Source organism: Dromiciops gliroides, chromosome 2 (genome assembly GCF_019393635.1).
Source record: "Dromiciops gliroides isolate mDroGli1 chromosome 2, mDroGli1.pri, whole genome shotgun sequence".
Lineage (NCBI taxonomy): Eukaryota > Metazoa > Chordata > Mammalia > Microbiotheria > Microbiotheriidae > Dromiciops > Dromiciops gliroides.
Window position 1 is genome coordinate 268,093,238 of NC_057862.1, and position 17,559 is coordinate 268,110,796.

General features: G+C 36.6%; 1 protein-coding gene across 3 annotated transcripts in view; it reads right to left on the reverse strand.

The window, feature by feature from the left end:
• BAZ1A (bromodomain adjacent to zinc finger domain 1A) overlaps positions 1 to 17,559 on the reverse strand; it is a 209,331-nt gene that overhangs the window by 63,182 nt on the left and 128,590 nt on the right. For all 3 annotated transcript variants that reach the window (XM_043984698.1, XM_043984696.1, XM_043984697.1), the window contains exon 6: positions 11,120 to 11,207. In XM_043984698.1, the coding sequence (XP_043840633.1) occupies positions 11,120 to 11,207 (88 nt within the window). The remainder of the gene's footprint in view (positions 1 to 11,119; positions 11,208 to 17,559) is intronic.

Consider the following 17,559-nt stretch of genomic DNA (forward strand, 5'->3'; position numbering starts at 1 on the left):
CACGATTATCTCAATAGATGCAGAAACAGCTTTTGACAAAATACAGCACCTATTCCTATTAAAAACACTAGAGAGCATAGGAATAGAGCTTTCCTTAAAATGACTAAATAGTATCTATCCTAGACCACCAGCAAATGTTATCTGCAATGGGGATAAGCTAGAAGCCTTCCCAATGCTCATTATCGCCACTATTATTCAATATTATACTAGAAATGTTAGCTATACCACTAAGAAAAATACATGAAAGGAATTAAAATAGGCATTATAGAAATAAAACTATCACTCTTTGTAGATTATATGATGGTATATTTAGAGAATCCTGGATAATCAACTAAAAGCTACTTGAAATGATCAGCATTCCTTATTACCAACAAAGTCCAGCAGAAAGAGATAAAGAGAAATTCCATTTAAAATAAAGAGACAGGGGCAGCTAGGTGGCGCAGTGGATAGAGCACTGGCCCTGGAGTCAGGAGGACCTGAGTTCAAATCTGATCTCAGACACTTAACACTTACTAGCTGTGTGACCCTGGGCAAGTCACTTAAACCCAACTGCCTTACTAAAAAAAAAAAAAGAGAGAGAGAGAGAGACAATATAAACACTTGAGAGACCACCTGCCAAGACAAATCTAGGAACTATAAGAACACAATTCATTCTGACACTTTAACAAAAATAAAGGCAGATCTAAACAACTGAAGAAGTATTACTTGCTCATGGGTAGGCCAAGTCAATATAATAAAAATGACAATGACAAATTAATCTGGAAGAAGAAAGGTCATGAGTATCAAGGGAATCAGTGGGAAAAAATGTGAAGAAAGGTTACCTAGCAGTACCAGATCTCAAACTGTATTATAATAAAGCTGTAATCATCCAAACAATCTGGAGTTCCCTAGGAAATAGAGTGGTGGATTGATGGAATAGATTAGGTGCACAGTAGTAAAGGACCTTAGTAATCTAGTGTTTGATAAACACCAAGATCTAAGCTTTGAACAAGAACTATTTGACATAAATTGATGGGAAAATTAGAAAGTGTCAGAAATTAGTTATAGACCAACATTTTACACTGCATACCAAGATAAGGTCGAAATGGGTACATGATAGATTTAAAGGATGATAAAATATTCTATGCTCCCCTTAATTACTTCTATCTCTCAGATCTATGGAGAAGGGAAGAATTCATGACAAGAGATAGAGAGCATTATGGGATAAAAAATGGATAAGTTTGATTATATTAAATTAAAAAGGTCTTGCACAAACAAAACCATTCCAACTAAGATTACATAGAAAAAAGAAAGCTGGGAAACAATTTTTATAGCAAGTGTCTCTGATAAAGGTCTCATTTCTCAAATATATATATATTTGAAATGGGTCAAATTTATAAGAATACAAGCCATTACCAAATAGATAAATGGTCAAAGGACATGAACAAGCAGTTTTCAGATGAAGAAATCAAAACTATCTATGGTCATATGAAAAAATGCTCTAAATCACCAGTGATTAGAGAAATGCAAATTAATACAACTCTGAAGGTCCACCTCATACCTATCAGATTGGCTAATATGACAGAAAAGGAAAATGATAAATGCTGGAGAGGATGTGGGAAAACTGGGAATCAATGCACTCTTGGTGGAGTTGTGAACTCATCTAACCATTTTGGAGAACAATTTGGAAATATGCCTAAAGGGCAATCAAACTGTGCATACTCTGATCTAGCAACGCCACTAAGTCTGTATCCCAAGAAATCAGAAAAAAGGAAAAAGGTACAAAAGTATTTACAAAAGTATGTACAAAAGCATTTACAGCAGCTCTCTCTGTGGTAGCAAAGAACTGGAAATGGAGGGGATTCCCATCAATTAAGGAACAACTGAATAAGTTTTGGTATATGAATGTAATGGAATACTATTGTGCTCTAAGAAATGACAAAGAGGCAGAATACGGAAAAACCTGGAAAGACTTACATGAACTGATGCAAAGTGAATCGAGTAGAACCAGGAGAACATTGTACACAGTAACAGCAACACTGAGCAATGATCAACTATTAATAACTTAGCTCTTCTCAGCAATAAAATGATCCAAGGTAATTCTAAAAGATTAATGATGTTAAATGCTATCTACATCCAAAGAAAGAACTGATGGGAGTCTGGATACAGATCATGAAACATACTATTTTCACTTTATCTTTCTTGTGTTTTTTTTTCCCTTTTGGTCTGTTTCTTCCTTCACAACATAACTGATATGGAAATATGTTTTACATGATTGCATATATATAACTGATTTTAAAATCTTAGCTTTTTAGGAAAAGAGAATAAGGGAGGGAGGAAGAAAATTTGGGACTCAAAAATGTTTAAAAGAATGTAAAACATTGTTTTTACATGTAACTGGAAAAATATATACTATTTTTTTTTAAAAGAACAAACAAACAACGAAAAAAACCACTTGGAAGCCAGGAGTTCTTGACACAAATTAATTTTTTTTTTGCTGTTTTAAAAAATACTCAATTATATTTCAATATAATTGCCTTTATAATCTTATGCATTTTATTTTAGGCATTTAAAAACATAATTCTAATAAGGGGTCCATTAAAATAAAAGGGGGATTTATTAAGCTGCAGAAGTAACCCACCCTAAGCAATAGTTTGTATATGTGATGAGTCAATTCAGTAACATTTATTAAGTTCCAAATATGCATAGAGCCTGAGAGGGACACTAAATTTAGGGGGGGAAATATCTTGACCTCATGAACTTTGGGGAAAATGTCTGCCACATATTCATTAATAGACTAACTAGACTATGTCCTCAAACTCCCTCTGGGAGACACCAATCTAAATGAAGACCTAAAAAAGATGTGAGGCATAAGGTACTAAACTATAAGTTCTATGACTGTCTTGACCTAAGCTCTTTATCTCCCATAACACATGGTTGTGCAGATAGAAGATACATACATAGATGTATGGATATAAATATGTTGTTGTTCAGTCCTTTCAATCAAGTCCAACTCTTCTTGACCCTATTTGGAATTTTCTTGGCAAAGATACTGGAGTGTTTTGACATTTTCTTCTAGAGTTCATTTTACATATGAAGAAAGTGATGCAAACAGGTTAAGTGACTTGCCCAGGACTACATAGCTAGTAAATGTCTGAGGCCAGATTTGAACTCAAAGTCTTTCTGACTCCCATTGTACCATCTAGCTGCTATCTCCCCCCACTCCATATTTTACATATATCTGCTTGCTGATAGTCATAGAGTAAAAATATGTTATTAGACTGTATTCTCCCAGAGGGTAAGAGCATTGTCATTTTTTTAATCTTTGTATACCTACTGTCTACAATACAAAAATACTTTTTTTTTTGCCAGATCTGTGATTTCATCAGTGCAGGGAACAAGAAAGGACTACAAATGCAGATGGACGCTGTCTCCACAATAAAATTTTAGTTACCCAGAGCACTGAGAGGATAAGTGACATAAATGACATCCACAAGATCATCCTAACTCCAAGACCTGCTTTATATCCACTATACCACACTGCCAAATAAATGTTAATTCATATGAACTAGTATTTACTCAGCTGTGTCCACAGGAAGCATTCCAATCCAAGATGACTGATACATTTGGCCAATATTTCCTCTATATTGTAGAGAAGGGAAAAGCTTAATAATCTCTACTTAGGACATTTCAACTCCCTCTGCCTTAGTGCTATACTAATTAAGAACCCTTCAGATTTTACAACTTGGTTTTCTGAAATGAATATAACCACCAGGTACAAACTGTCTTCTAACATACTAATTGATCTTCCACTGTAAATAAATTAGCAGTGTGATTTACAAATCATTATTTGGCATGTTTGTTGCCACATGTTTCTGAATTCTGCAAGACTAAAGGTCCTGAAACTTTATCAACTACTCAAAATGTGGCAGTCATCTCTAGCACTGCATTTTATGTTAAATAAGTTAAGATTACACGATTTTTTTTTTTTTTTGGTGAGGCAATTGGGGTTAAGTAAACAATTCAAATACTGTGGAGCCACAGTCAGGATCAGATAAGTTAAGCCCAAGGTCACACAGCTAGTAAATGTCAAGTGTCTGAGGCCAGATTTGAACTCAGGTACTCCTGACTCCAGGGCCAGTGCTCTATCCAACTGTGCCACCTAGCTGCCCCCATAATTAAAAAAAAAATTTTTTTTGAGGCAATTGGGGTTAAGTGACTTGCCCAGGGTCACACAGCTAGTAAGTGTCAAGTATCTGAGGCTGGATTTGAACTCAGGTACTCCTGACTCCAGGGCCAGTGCTCTATCCACTGCGCCACCTGGCTGCCCCCATAGATTTTGTTTTTTTTTAAAGGAACATGTGAGTTCAAGTATCACTTCTATTACATACTAACCATATGATGCTGGACAAATCACTTATTCTCTCAGAGCTCTAGGTAAGCTCTCTAAGGTTGGAAAGAAGGTGCTAGTCTGTATCTGTGGAGTTTCCATACACAGGAGTTCTCTGTACCAGTGAAATAAAAGTTTCCTATGCCTAAGAAAAACAGATCCTTATCTATTCTCTTAATATGTACTTTCATCTTAATTAATTAAAGTATTAATTAATTAATACTTTTATGGACAAAGAGGTAGAAAAATTCACTGAAGAAATTAATTCCTTAAAAATTGGAACTGGGCAAGTGGAAGCTAATGACTCCATGAAACATCAAGAAACAATAAAACAAAAGTTTTTATAAAAATACTAGAAAATGTGAAATCTCATTGGAAAAACAAATGACCTTAAAAATAGATCGGGGGGGGGGGGGCAGCTAGGTGGCACAGTGGATAAAAGCACCAGCCCTGGATTTAGGAGGACCTGAGTTCAAATCCAGCCTCAGACACTTGACACTGTGTTTAGCTGTGTGACCCTGGACAAGTCACTTAACCCTCATTGCAACACAATAAAAAAAGGGCCAGACATAGTATTTCATGAAATTATTGAGGAAAACTGCCCTGATATCTTACATCCAAAAGATAAAATAGAAAATGAAAGAATCTACTGATCACCACCTGAAATTTCCAAATGAAAACTCCCAGAAATATTGAGCCAAATTCCAGAGCTCTCAGGTCAAGGAGAAAATATTGCAAGCAGCCAGAAATAAACAATTCAAATACTGTGGAGCCACAGTCAGGATCAGATAAGACTAAGCAGTTTCCATATTAAAGATGAGTGGGCTTGGAATATTATCATATTCTGAAAGGCAAAGGAGCTAGGTTTACAACAAGGAATAAATTACCCAGCAAAACTGAGTATAATCCTTCAGGGAGAAAAACAGATATTTAATTAAATAAAGGCCTTTCAAACATTCTTTTTCTTGTTTGTTTGTTTTTGTTTTTTGTTTTTGCGGGGCAATGGGGGTTAAGTGACTTGTCCAGGGTCACACAGCTAGTAAGTGTCAAGTGTCTGAGACCGGATTTGAACTCAGGTACTCCTGAATCCAGGGCCAGTGCTTTATCCACTGTGCCACCTAGCCACCCCCTCAAGCATTCTTGATAAAAAGACCAGAGTTGAATAGAAAATTTGACATTCAAACATAAAATTCAAGAAGCATAAAAAGGTAAAAATGAAAGAATATAACAGTCTTAATAAAATTAAACTGTTTACATTTCTATATGGCAAAATGAGACACGTAACTCGTAAGAACTTTATCATTATTAAGGTAGCTAAAAGGAGTTTATGTAGATAGAGGGCATGAATGTGAATCAATTATATTAAAATGATCTTCAAAAAAACAGAAGAGATGAGAAAGAGGAATAATCTGGGGAAAGGGAGAAGTAAAATGGAGAAATTTTTCTTACATAAAACAGACATGTAAGGAAGAACTTTTTTTTTCTTCTTTTTTTTTTTGCAGGCAATAGGGGGTTAAGTGACTTGCCCAGGGTCACACAGCTAGTAAGTGTCAAGTGTCTGAGGCTGGATTTGAACTCAGGTACTCCTGAATCCAGGGCCGGTGCTTTAACCACTGCGCCATCTAGCTGCCCCCAAGGAAGAACTTTTACAGTAGAGAGGAAGAGTGTGTGTGTGTGTGTGTGTGTGTGTGTGTGTTGGGCGGGGGGAGAAGCAATAATTGAACCTCACTCTCTTTGGAATTGATTCAAAGAAGGAAGAATACACATGTACACACACACACACACACACACACACACACACACAGAGTTGTGTACAGAAATGTAATTTATCCAAGAGGGAAATAGAGTAAGAAGATAAGGAAAAGGGAGGATATATTAAATCACAATTGATTAGAGAAAGGCAAATTAAAATAACTCTGAGGTAACACCTCATACCTATCAGAAATGACAAAAACTGTAGGAGATAATAGGTACAGTAATGAAACGAGTAGTGAACTGGCCCAATCATTTTGGAACTAGGCCCAAAAGGCTATAAAACTGTGCATAACCTTTGATCCAGAGATACTATGTCTATATCCCAAAAAGATAAAAGAAAAAGAAAAAGAAAAAGGACCTATATGTACAAAAATATTTATAGCAGCTCCTTTTTATGGTGTCAAAGAATTGGAAATTAAGGGGTTGCTAATTATTTGAGGAATGGCTGAACATGACTGCGGCATATGATCTGAATGAATACTGTACTATGGGAAATCACAAGGGGGATGGTTTCAGAAAAGTAGAGCAAAACCTGTATGAACTTATGTAAAATAAAATGAAGACTGGGAGATCATTATGCACAGTAATAGCAACATTATAATGATAATCAACTGGGAAAAACTTGGCTACTCTGATCAATAATTGTTCAAAATAATTCCATAGGAGGGGCAGCTAGATGGCACAGTGGTTAAAGTGCTGGCCCTGGATTCAGGAGTACCTGAGTTCAAATCCGACCTCAGACACTTGACACTTACTAGCTGTGTAACCCTGGGCAAGTCACTTAACCCCCATTGCCTAAAAAACAAAAACAAAATAATTCCATAGGAATCATGATGAAAAAAATGCTATCCACCTCCAGAGAGAAGTGATCAACTAACTGAGTGCAAACTGAAGTATAATGTTCTCACTTTATTTTTCTTGCTTTTAAAATAAATATAGCTAATTACAGAATTGTGTTTTGCATGATTTCACATATTGCTTGCCCTCTCAGTGGGTGGGGAAGGGCATAGGAGAGAGGGAAGGAGAGAATTTGGAACTCAAAATTTAAAGAAAATGCTAAAAATAATCATTTTAATACTTAAAAAATATATGCTACCTCCACTAGGAAAAAAAACCCTTAAATTACATTCTCCTAATTAAGCCACAAATAGTAACTAAATAAGAATATAATTGGCAGTGGGGCAGCTAGGTAGCACAGTAGATAAAACACCAGCCCTGGATTCAGGAGTACCTGAGTTCAAATCCGACCTCAGACACGACACTTACTAGCTGCGTGGCCCTGGGCAAGTCACTTAACCCCCATGGCCCCGCAAAAAAAAAAAAAAAAAAACAAAAGAGAGAGAGAGAGAGAGAGAAATAGCCCTTTTTTTCATTCTTTGTAGAAATTATTATTGCTACTATGTGCATAAAGTAAAAAGTAAAAGCTCTAATTATGTGATTTTGAGGAAAATATTCCCCATGGTAATCAATAAAGAGACTCTGGAGAAGGAACGGAACCTGAGCCAGGATACAATTAGTCACTGAGGCATTTAAGCATAGAACAGAACAGTCATCTCTGCTCTGCAAATAAGCAGAAAACTGGTAATATTACCTAACCAAGAATGCAGGGCGATAGGATTTAGAACTAGAAGGGACCTTAGAGATCATTTCCTCTACTTTGCATTTGATTGATAAAGGAAAAGAAGTCCATGGAGGTTAAGTCTTTCCCAGGGTCACACAGGTAATTAACTGGCAAAGCTAGGATTAAAAACACAGGTTCTTTTAATTCCAAATCCAATAATCTTTCACTATATTCTTCTACACATTAGGGTAATAATTGGTTACAGCATAAATGATGAACTAAAGCCCGCAAACTATTCTTAAGAAGTTCAGTCAATGATCTAATGCAGTGCTGAAAGAACTCAAATAGAAAAGGGACACCTAGGGGGGCAGCTAGGTGGCACAGTGGATAAAGCACCGGCCCTGGATTCAGGAGGACCTAAGTTCAAATCCAGTCTCAGACACTTGATACTTACTAGCTGGGTGACCCTGGGCAAGTCACTTAACTGTCATGCTCCCCCCTCCAAAAAAAACAAAAAATGAGAGAAAAGGAACACACAAAACGATCCCTGTGGGTTGCAAATTAACTTAGAAAACTATATATTAGCATTTTTTATATTATCTTATACATTTATTTAATGTGTTAAAATTTTCCCAATTATATTTTAATCCAGTTCAGGCCATACTAAGTACTGATATATATAATAAGTGGGCTGCTGCTCCAACACATAACTTCAGCAGCCATAATCTCAGCAAATCCCTCCATTTTAGGGCTTTTGAAAATAGAAACTAACTAGTTAATGCAATAAGGGGTATAAATCTGAAACAGGAAAAGACAGTAATTCTAGTGAATGAAGGGAGTCAACATGAGGGGGACAAGCTTCAAGAATGTTGACAGGAAAAACACAATTTTTATTTTTCAGAATATTTATAAAGAATTACTACCATAGACAACTGTATAAGAACCTGTACTAGAGCCAGCAGTTATCAAGCCTTATTATTTACTCCCCCCGCCACTGTCCCAAGTACACAAAATAAAACTTGGAAAGGGTTGAGAATTAATTTGTTATGATGTGCTAACATAACTGAAACGCTATAACTGACAGAAGACAAATTTCAACTTTTTCTAAACAAATATCCAATATGGAAACGGAAAGGAAAGTAATAAACTTCTTCTCAAAAAGCTGAGAAATTGCCACTTCCATATATAAAAATCATAAGTATTCTTTTGTCAAGCTTAATTATTATTAGGAAATCATATATACATATTATATATATACACATATATAAAAATACACACATTTCATTGGTATTCTAAGAAATATCTTTTGCCACTGTCTCAGTAAGTAATTAAAATATCCCCTTATTCTTATGACACATTCTCCAGATTAGTTCAATTTCTGTCAAATCCTTTTGGTTCTAATCCAGTATCTTCTAAGAGAAGCCAAGAAGAATTCAAATGACTTCAAGTTAAATTCATAGACTTTTATCTCCTTTCAAGAGAAGTTAAAATTTCACTGTGTGAGGCTGAAACATATTAGGTCAATGCAGACCCTGAGAAAGAAACAAAAAAACTCTAGGAAAATAGGTTAGGAGTCAAAAACAACAGAATCTCCTCAGACTTCTCAAAACTGGGAATGGTATAGATCTGTTGAGGAAATTCTAGGCCAAACTGATGCTAACTGAAATCCAAGGATAGAAAAAATTGATGACAATAGGAATGCCTAATAATGTGTCTCCTAATCAGAATTATTTAGTGTCAATCTTTTTTTTAAAAATGGAAAAATTATCACTCCATGTTTTGCAAGCTGGTCCCATCCACTCTTTTTATTTTTTTAAATGTTTAATTTGTATAAATAGCTTTCATTTGTGTGTGTGTGTGTGGGGGGCAATTGGGGTTAAGTGACTTGCCCAGGGTCACACAGCTAGTAAGTCTCAAGTGTCTGAGGCCATAGTTGAACTCAGGTCCTCCTGAATCCAGGGCCGGTGCTCTATCCACTGTGCCACCTAGCTGCCCCACCCATGCACTCTTTCCAACGGACATTAACACATGCACATTTCTACCCACTCTCATATCCTATAACATAAGCAACACTGAACATTTAAGTATGAGAATAAAATTTATGTTAGGAACAGCAGAAAGCAAAAAACTCCCTATTAAGTCCAGAACAAAGATAAAATGCTTTGGAATTTAAAAGCCTGTCTCAACCTGGTCCCCTTTCCAACTTTCCAGTCTTCTTACACTTTACTTTCCATTGCTATTGTAACGATTGGAATGACGCCACTTGCTGGAGACTTACTGTAGAAGAGTTCTGCCCATGAAGCGAAGGTCTTTGAGGGAAAGACCAGGAGTCTTTTCTTTGGCGTCAGGAAGTGACGCGGGCTAGTGGGAGGAGGAAGGAAGAGACTGGCACTCGGTCTCACGCTTTTTCCTGAGGACTCTGGCGGAGAAGGGAGCTAGAAATGCGCTCTCCCTTTAATCGATAGGAATCTAGGCCTTTCTCTCTCTCTTTACCAAATTCTTATTCTCCTTAATAAACGCTTAAAAGTCTAACTCTTGCTAAAGCTTATAATTTATTGGTGACCACTCATTGGATATTTTAGACAGACTAGCTAGAATTTTAACGCTTAACACTATGTTCTTTGCAACTGGCCAACATTTGCATGTCTTATGAACACAACATGCCTCCCAACAGAGAGCCTTTTAAATATCTAGAATGCTCCTCCCTCTCATCTTTACTCCTGAGTTCCTGGTTTCCTTCAATTCAGCTCAAATCCCACCTTCTATAGAAGGCCTTTCCCAGTACTCTCCATTGTAGTGCCTTCCCTATAAAACTACCTTCCATTTCTTCTATATACATCTTGAATGTTTATAGCTTAGTTGTTTGCATATCTTTCCCATTAGAATAAGAGTTCCTCAAAGGTAGAGACTGTGTTCTTACCTTTCTTTGTATCCCCTTCACATCACAGTACCTAACATACAGTTAGCAACCACTAAATGCTTGATGCATAAAACACCACCCCTAACAACACTAAAACAGAATACATGGCTGATTTGTTTCAAAATCTTAATATAAGATATCCTTAAGTGTATTCAAGTTTAAGAAAATAAAATTGTTTTGCAATCCAAGGTATCTAACCTAATAAATAGAGTAAAGTGTCCATAGAGAGGTATATATCCTATCTAACTGGCTAAATTTTTTTGCTATTATAATTAAGAACAAATAACTGGCAATCATTCAGTAATTAGGCAACTACAAATTTAAACTTTATGACAGGACAATGAACAATTCACTTTTTAAAAATTTTACATCAACTACTGAAATAGAAAGCATTTTGTCTTAATTTCTCATATTAAAAAAGTACTAAAATTTCTGCTGAATAAGTATTTTTTTTACAATGATATGCTGCTCTTTTCTCTTCCTTACCAGTAAGTAATTTTACCACTCTAATTACCTTAATTTTAATGACTCCATCATGTGGTTCACAATGTTGCTTCAGAAAAAGCTTTAGTCTATCACGAGAAAAGAGATGTTTCCGCCGGCTATATCAGGGGAAAAGAAGGGAGAAATTATTATTAGTACCAAAGAGTAAAATCTAAAAGTTTCCAGTATTTTACTCATAACTTTGTGTTTTATGACAAAAAATCAAAATAAGGAAAGTTCTCTCAATGACATTTCTAGGTTTCCTCAAAGTAATCTTGGAACATTTAAGTACCATAGGGAATAATAAATTTACTAAGAATTCCATGGGAAAAGTATTACTAATAACTATTCACATTTGTATAATGCTTAAAGGCTTGTAAAGTACTTTTCCTATACGGCTAGGTGGAGGGGTGGCTAGAGAGCTAGGCCTAGGAAGATCTGAGTTCAAATCCAGCCTCAGATACTAGATTTATGACACTGGACAACTCGTATAACCTGTTTGCCTCAGTTTTCTTAACTATAAAATGGAGATAACACTTAACTTGTAGGGTTGTTGTGAGGATCAAATGAGATATTTATAAAGCACCCAGCAGGCACAATGTAAAAATGCTTGTTCCCTTTTGCCTTTCCTTTTCCTTATGATGACCCTGTGATGTGAGAATTGCAGCAATTATCCTCATCTTACAGACAGGGAAACTAATGTCGTGAGATGTTAGGTCATAATCACATAACTAATAAATGTCAGAAGAACCCAGGTCTTCTAGGTCCAAGTACAGTTTTTTATTTTAGATACACATACCAGCTTTCTTAAAGAGCTGACATTATATTATTATAATGAATAGGACTACTTTAGAAGCTTAAAAATAGCAATCAAAAGTTTCAATACCATGAAAACAACAAGAGGACTAATGCAATTACTATTCCACAGGCAATGAAACTAATTTTGGAGGAAAAGGCCACCATGGGACCTTACTTCCTCAGTAGGGCTGGGCTTCTGAGATTGTTCCTGGCTGGCTACACTTCGCCCCAGTATCCCTGCGCATGGCAAAGAATACATGGACAGACATTGGGGGCAGGTCCCCATCTCTCATGAGAATATATTTTAACCTCATCACTCTCATGTCATGTTTTCAGCTGGTTAATGGATAGAACATCAATCAATGGGTTTCTAGAAAGAGGCATAAAGTTTGTATTTTCACCAGATTAATTTCAGAGACTGCTTAAAATCAAACCAGACTAAGAAATCACTAAAATCATAAGTACTCATTTAGAAAAAAATTTATACAGCAGCTTAAAAAAAGACAAAGTACCTGACAAATAACAGAACAGAGGCTTTTTAGTATGAAATTATCAACTACCTGAATTTGTTTGCCCACTGTAATCAGCCAATATGATTAAAAAGTATCGGGGCAGCTAGATGGCGCAGTGGATAGAGCACCGGCCCTGGAGTCAGGAGTACCTGAGTTCAAATCCGGCCTCAGACACTTAACACTTACTAGCTGTGTAACCCTGGGCAAGTCACTTAACCCCAATTGCCTCACTAAATTAAAAAAAAAAAAAGTATCATAAGCATAGTATGTCACCCATGTATTGGTTCTGCACCTTTTATCCATATGCAGGAAATGTAAAAGACAAGTGGGAGAAGCCCCGTGGACAATTTTGGAAATCAAGGGGACAGTATTGGCGGTGGGGGAGGAGGGGGGAGAAGAGTTAAGTCTTCCTGAAGTTTTCAGAAAAGCTGGGTTTGCAATGCTATATTTATAAGAAAGCATAAAGCATAACTACTACATATTAGATGATGCTGTTTTTGTTCTAACCCCCATATAAACATGTGAACTAAAAGAGCACCAAAAAGGTGCCTCTAAAAGCAAAGTTTAATTATGATTATGTAAAAGGAGCCATCTAGATGACTCAGTGAAACAGGGCCTAGCTGTCACAGCTGGCCTCAGACACTATTCAAGTCCCTTAACCTGTTTGTCTTAATCTACTGGAAAAGGAATTTGCAAACCATTTCAGTATCTTTGAGAAGGAAAATCTCATGGTTTGGGCATGGTATGGTCCACATGCTCACAAAGAATTACACACAGTTAAACAAGAAAGGGAGGAAGTTTTAGAATTGTCATTCTAAATAAATAGCATGTAAGAATTTTAAATATTAATGTATTTCTTTGTAGTGCGTTTAAAAGAACAATTTTATTAAACACTACATTTGAAGCCCCAGTCAGGATAGCACAAAATCTAGCAGCTTCTACATTAAAGGATCAGAGGGCAAAGAAATTGGGATTACAACCAAAAATCACCTACCCAGAAAAGTTGAGTATAATCTTTCAGAGGAAAAAAATGGAACTTCAATGAAAAAGAGGACTTTCAGGTATTCATGATGAAAAGACCTGAACTGAATGGAAAGTTTTACTTTTAAATACAAGATCCTAGAGAATCATAAAAAGTTGGAGTTGGGTGACATGCCTGGGGTCATGCAGTGGGTGAGTATCTTTTGTCTGAGTCTGGATTGGGTCTAGGGTCTTCCTGGGCCCAGGGTGTATGACAGAGTGTTGCCCCCTGCTGGAGAGATACTGTAGGAAACCTCCACCATGAGGAGAAGGCGTTTGAGGGCAAGCCATGTGGCTTGGAAGTTCAGTTCCTTGGCGTCAGGAAGTGACGTTTGCTCGTGGGTACTGTCGATCTAAGCTACCAGCCAATTAGCTTGGAACTGTGTGTGTGTGGATGGGCTGTTTTCTGGTTTTCAGAAGGCTTGTGGGATGAAGAAGGGGTGATCCTCTCGCTTTCACCAGGACCTTGTGGGGAGTGGAAGAAAAATACTGTCTCCTTGAGATAGATAGATAGGCCTCTTTCTCTCTCCTCACCAAATTCTTATGCTCCTTAATAAATGCTTAAAAATCTAAATTCTTGCTAAAGCTTCTAATTCATTGGCAACCACTCATTAGATTTTTAGACTGTATAGCTAGGATTTTAGCCACTTTACAGACAGCAAGTATTCAGATGGTGACCATGAAATATTCAGAAGACCGCAGGGTTCATCATCCCTTCATGGATATAAATGGAGGGCTATACAGTCACCATAGTACCATACAGTCTCTCCTCTAGAGCCAACTGGGTACAGTGGGAAGATATTTATCAGAGTAACAATACAGTAGGATGACCAAAGAAGGCCCCAGATGTTTAAAGCAATTGGGGTTAAGTGACTTGCCCAGGCTCACACACACACAGACCTCAGGGTCTTAGGTCATAATTGAACTAAGGTCTTCCCAACTTCAGGACCAGTGCTTTATCCAGCAAAATTTACTTATGAATCCATATGGTCCTGGGGATTTTTTCTCAGGAAGCTCATTTATAGCTTGTTCAATTTCTTTTTCTAAAATGAAGGTTAAGTATTCTACTTCCTCTCCTCTTCATTTGAGCAATTTATATTTTTGAAAATTTTCATCCATTTCACTTGCATTGTCACATTTACTGACATACAATTAGGCAAAATTCCTCTCAAAAATTGCTTTAATTTTTGCTGGTGGTACATTTACCCATTTCATTTTTGATACTTTTAATTTGGTTATTTTCTTTTGGGTTTTTGTTTGTTTTTAAAATCAAATTAACAAACTAATGACATGATCGCTCCAAAAAACATCCAAATAATGCCATAGGAAAATGCCCCAAGCAGCAAAACTCACAGAAGAATGTACTGAAATCATCTTCTAACCAACAATGGCTTGGAAGGTCAGAAGGTCAGAAGGAGGGAGATGCTGTGCTAATACAGTCACTCTGACACAGATCCAGTCCCAGGAAGGCCTCACCAGAGAAGCAGACCCCCAGAGCCTCTGAATCAGCGCCAGTGTTGTCTGGAACTAAGCTCATAGTCTGGTGAGTGGGCTGAGTCCTGGGCAGGGGGGACTATGCTGGTGCTAAGGCAAAACTTGGATTTTACACCCTTGCTGAGGCCCAGATTGGGGAGGGGCACAGGCTCATTGGAGCTAACAACCACAACACACAAAGCTGGTTGATTAGCAAGTTGGTCTGGGGTCATCTAAGGACCAGGGAACAGGCCAGGCAAGTGAAGAACCTGATCCTCCTTAATTCATATCACCTGGGACTTCTTAAGCTTGGGATACTGCAGCTTAGAAACAGTGCCCCACTTTAAGGAGCTAAAAGTCTAGTAAAAGAAAGACAAGATGAGCCGACAGAGAAAGGTAAAGACCATAGAAAGTTTCTTCAGTAACAAGGAAGACCAAGGGGCACCCTCAGAGGAAGATGTCAACATCAGGGCCCCTATATCTAAAGCTTCCAAGAAAGATATGAATTGGTCTCAGGCCATAGAGGCACTCAAAAAGGACTTTGAAGATAAAGTTAGAGAGGTAGAGGAAAAAGTGGAAAGAGAAACGAGGGAGATGCAGGAAAGACATGAGAAAAAAGTCAACAGCTTGAAAAGTCAAACTGGCCAAATGGAAAAGGAGGTACAAAAGCTCTCTGATGAAAATAATTGCCTAAGAATGAGGATTGAACAAATGGAAGCCAGTAACTTTATGAGAAACCAAGACACAGTAAAGCAAATCCAAATGAATAAAAAAATAGAGGGCAATGTGAAATATATTCTGGGAAAAACTTGCTGACCTGGAAAATAGGTCCAGGAGAGATCATTTGAAAATTATTGGTCTACCTGAAAACCATGATCAAGGAAATAGCTTAGACACCATCTTCCAAGATATTCTCAGGAAAAACTGCCCTGAAATTCTAGAAGAAGCAGCTAAAATAGAAATTGAAAGAATCTACCTCCAGAAAGAGATCCCAAAAGGAAAACTCCTAGGAATATTATAGCCAAATTCTAGAGCTCTCAGCTCTGGAGAAAATATTGCAAGCTGCCAAAAAGAAAGAACATTTGTGGATTGTACATATATAACCTGATTGCGATCTTGTGGAGGGGGAGGAAAGGGAGGGAAGAAGGGAGAAAAATTTGGAACTCTAAATCTTATGAAAATGAATGTTGAAAACTACCCTTACATGTAACTGGAAAATAAAATAAATGTTTGTTGCTAGAAAAATGACAAAACAAAAAAAATCAAATTAACCAGGGGCAGCTAGGTGGATAGAGTACCGGCCCTGGAGTCAGGAGGACCTGCGTTCAAATCCGGCCTTAGACACTTAACACTTACTAGCTGTGTGACCCTTGCCAGCCTCATAAAAAAAAAGAAAAATAGAATTAACCAGTTGTTTATCTGTACTGTCAGGTTTGGGGTTTTGTTTTTGTTTTTTTCCATGAAAATAACTCCAAATTTTATTTATTCTTTTTTAAATTTTTATTCAATTTTTTTTTTGGTACTTTCCCTTTTATTAATCTCACCTTTGATTTAGGGAACTTCCAAATTGGTTTTTAATTGAGGATTGTAAATTTGCAATATTTCTAGGTGTTTTTTTTAATTGCATGCCCAATTAGATTATCTGGGTTTTTTTCTATTTTATTGATGAAAAAGCGTTTAAAGATAAATTTTCCCCTAAGTGCTTCTTTGGTTGTATGTTATAAATTTTGGTATGTTGTCTCACAGCCATTCTCTTTAATGAGATTTTTGTTTCTTACGTTTCTTTTTTGACTCACTCATTTTCAATTAATTTTTAATGGTTCCACAGCCCTTGACTAAATTTAATTATTACTGCATTATGGTCTAAAAAGAATGCATTTAATATTTCTGCTTTTCTGTATTTAGCTGCAAAGTTTTTAATGCACTAATATACACGGTTAATTTTTGTCAAGGTTCCATGTACCACTGAGAAAAAGGTATACTCCTTTCTATTTCTATTCAATTTTCTCCAGAGATAATTATCATTTCACTTTTCTAAAATTCTATTCATTTCCTTAACTTGTTCCTCTTTTATTTTATGGTCAGATTTATTTAGTTCTGAGAGGGGAAGGTAAGGTTCCATAATAGTATAATTTTACTCGTTTTTTTCTCCAACTTTTCCTTCTAGAATTTGTGCTGCCACTTGGTGAAAATATGTCAAGTATCAACTATTACTTTATTGTCTATATTACCTTTAACAAAATGGTTTCCCTGATTAACTCTTTTAATTAGGTATACTTTTGAATTTGCTTTGTCTGAGATCATGATGGCTACCCCTGCCTTTTTAATATCAATTGAAGCGTTATAGATTTTGTCCAGCCCCTTATTTTGACCAGTGTATGTGTTTCAAGTATCTTTCTCATAATTAACACACTGTTGAATCCTGGCCCCTAATCCATTTTGATATCCACTTTTATTTTGTAGGTTAAGTTCATTTCATTCACATTTATGATTAACTGTGAATAGAGCACTGGGCTTGGAATCAGGAAGATTCATGTTAATGAGTTCAAATGCATCCTTAGACACTTACTAGCAATATGACCTTGGGGCAAATAATTTAACTCTGGTTTCCTCATTTAAATGACCTGGAAAAGGAAATGGCAAACCACTTCAGATCTTTGCCAAGAAA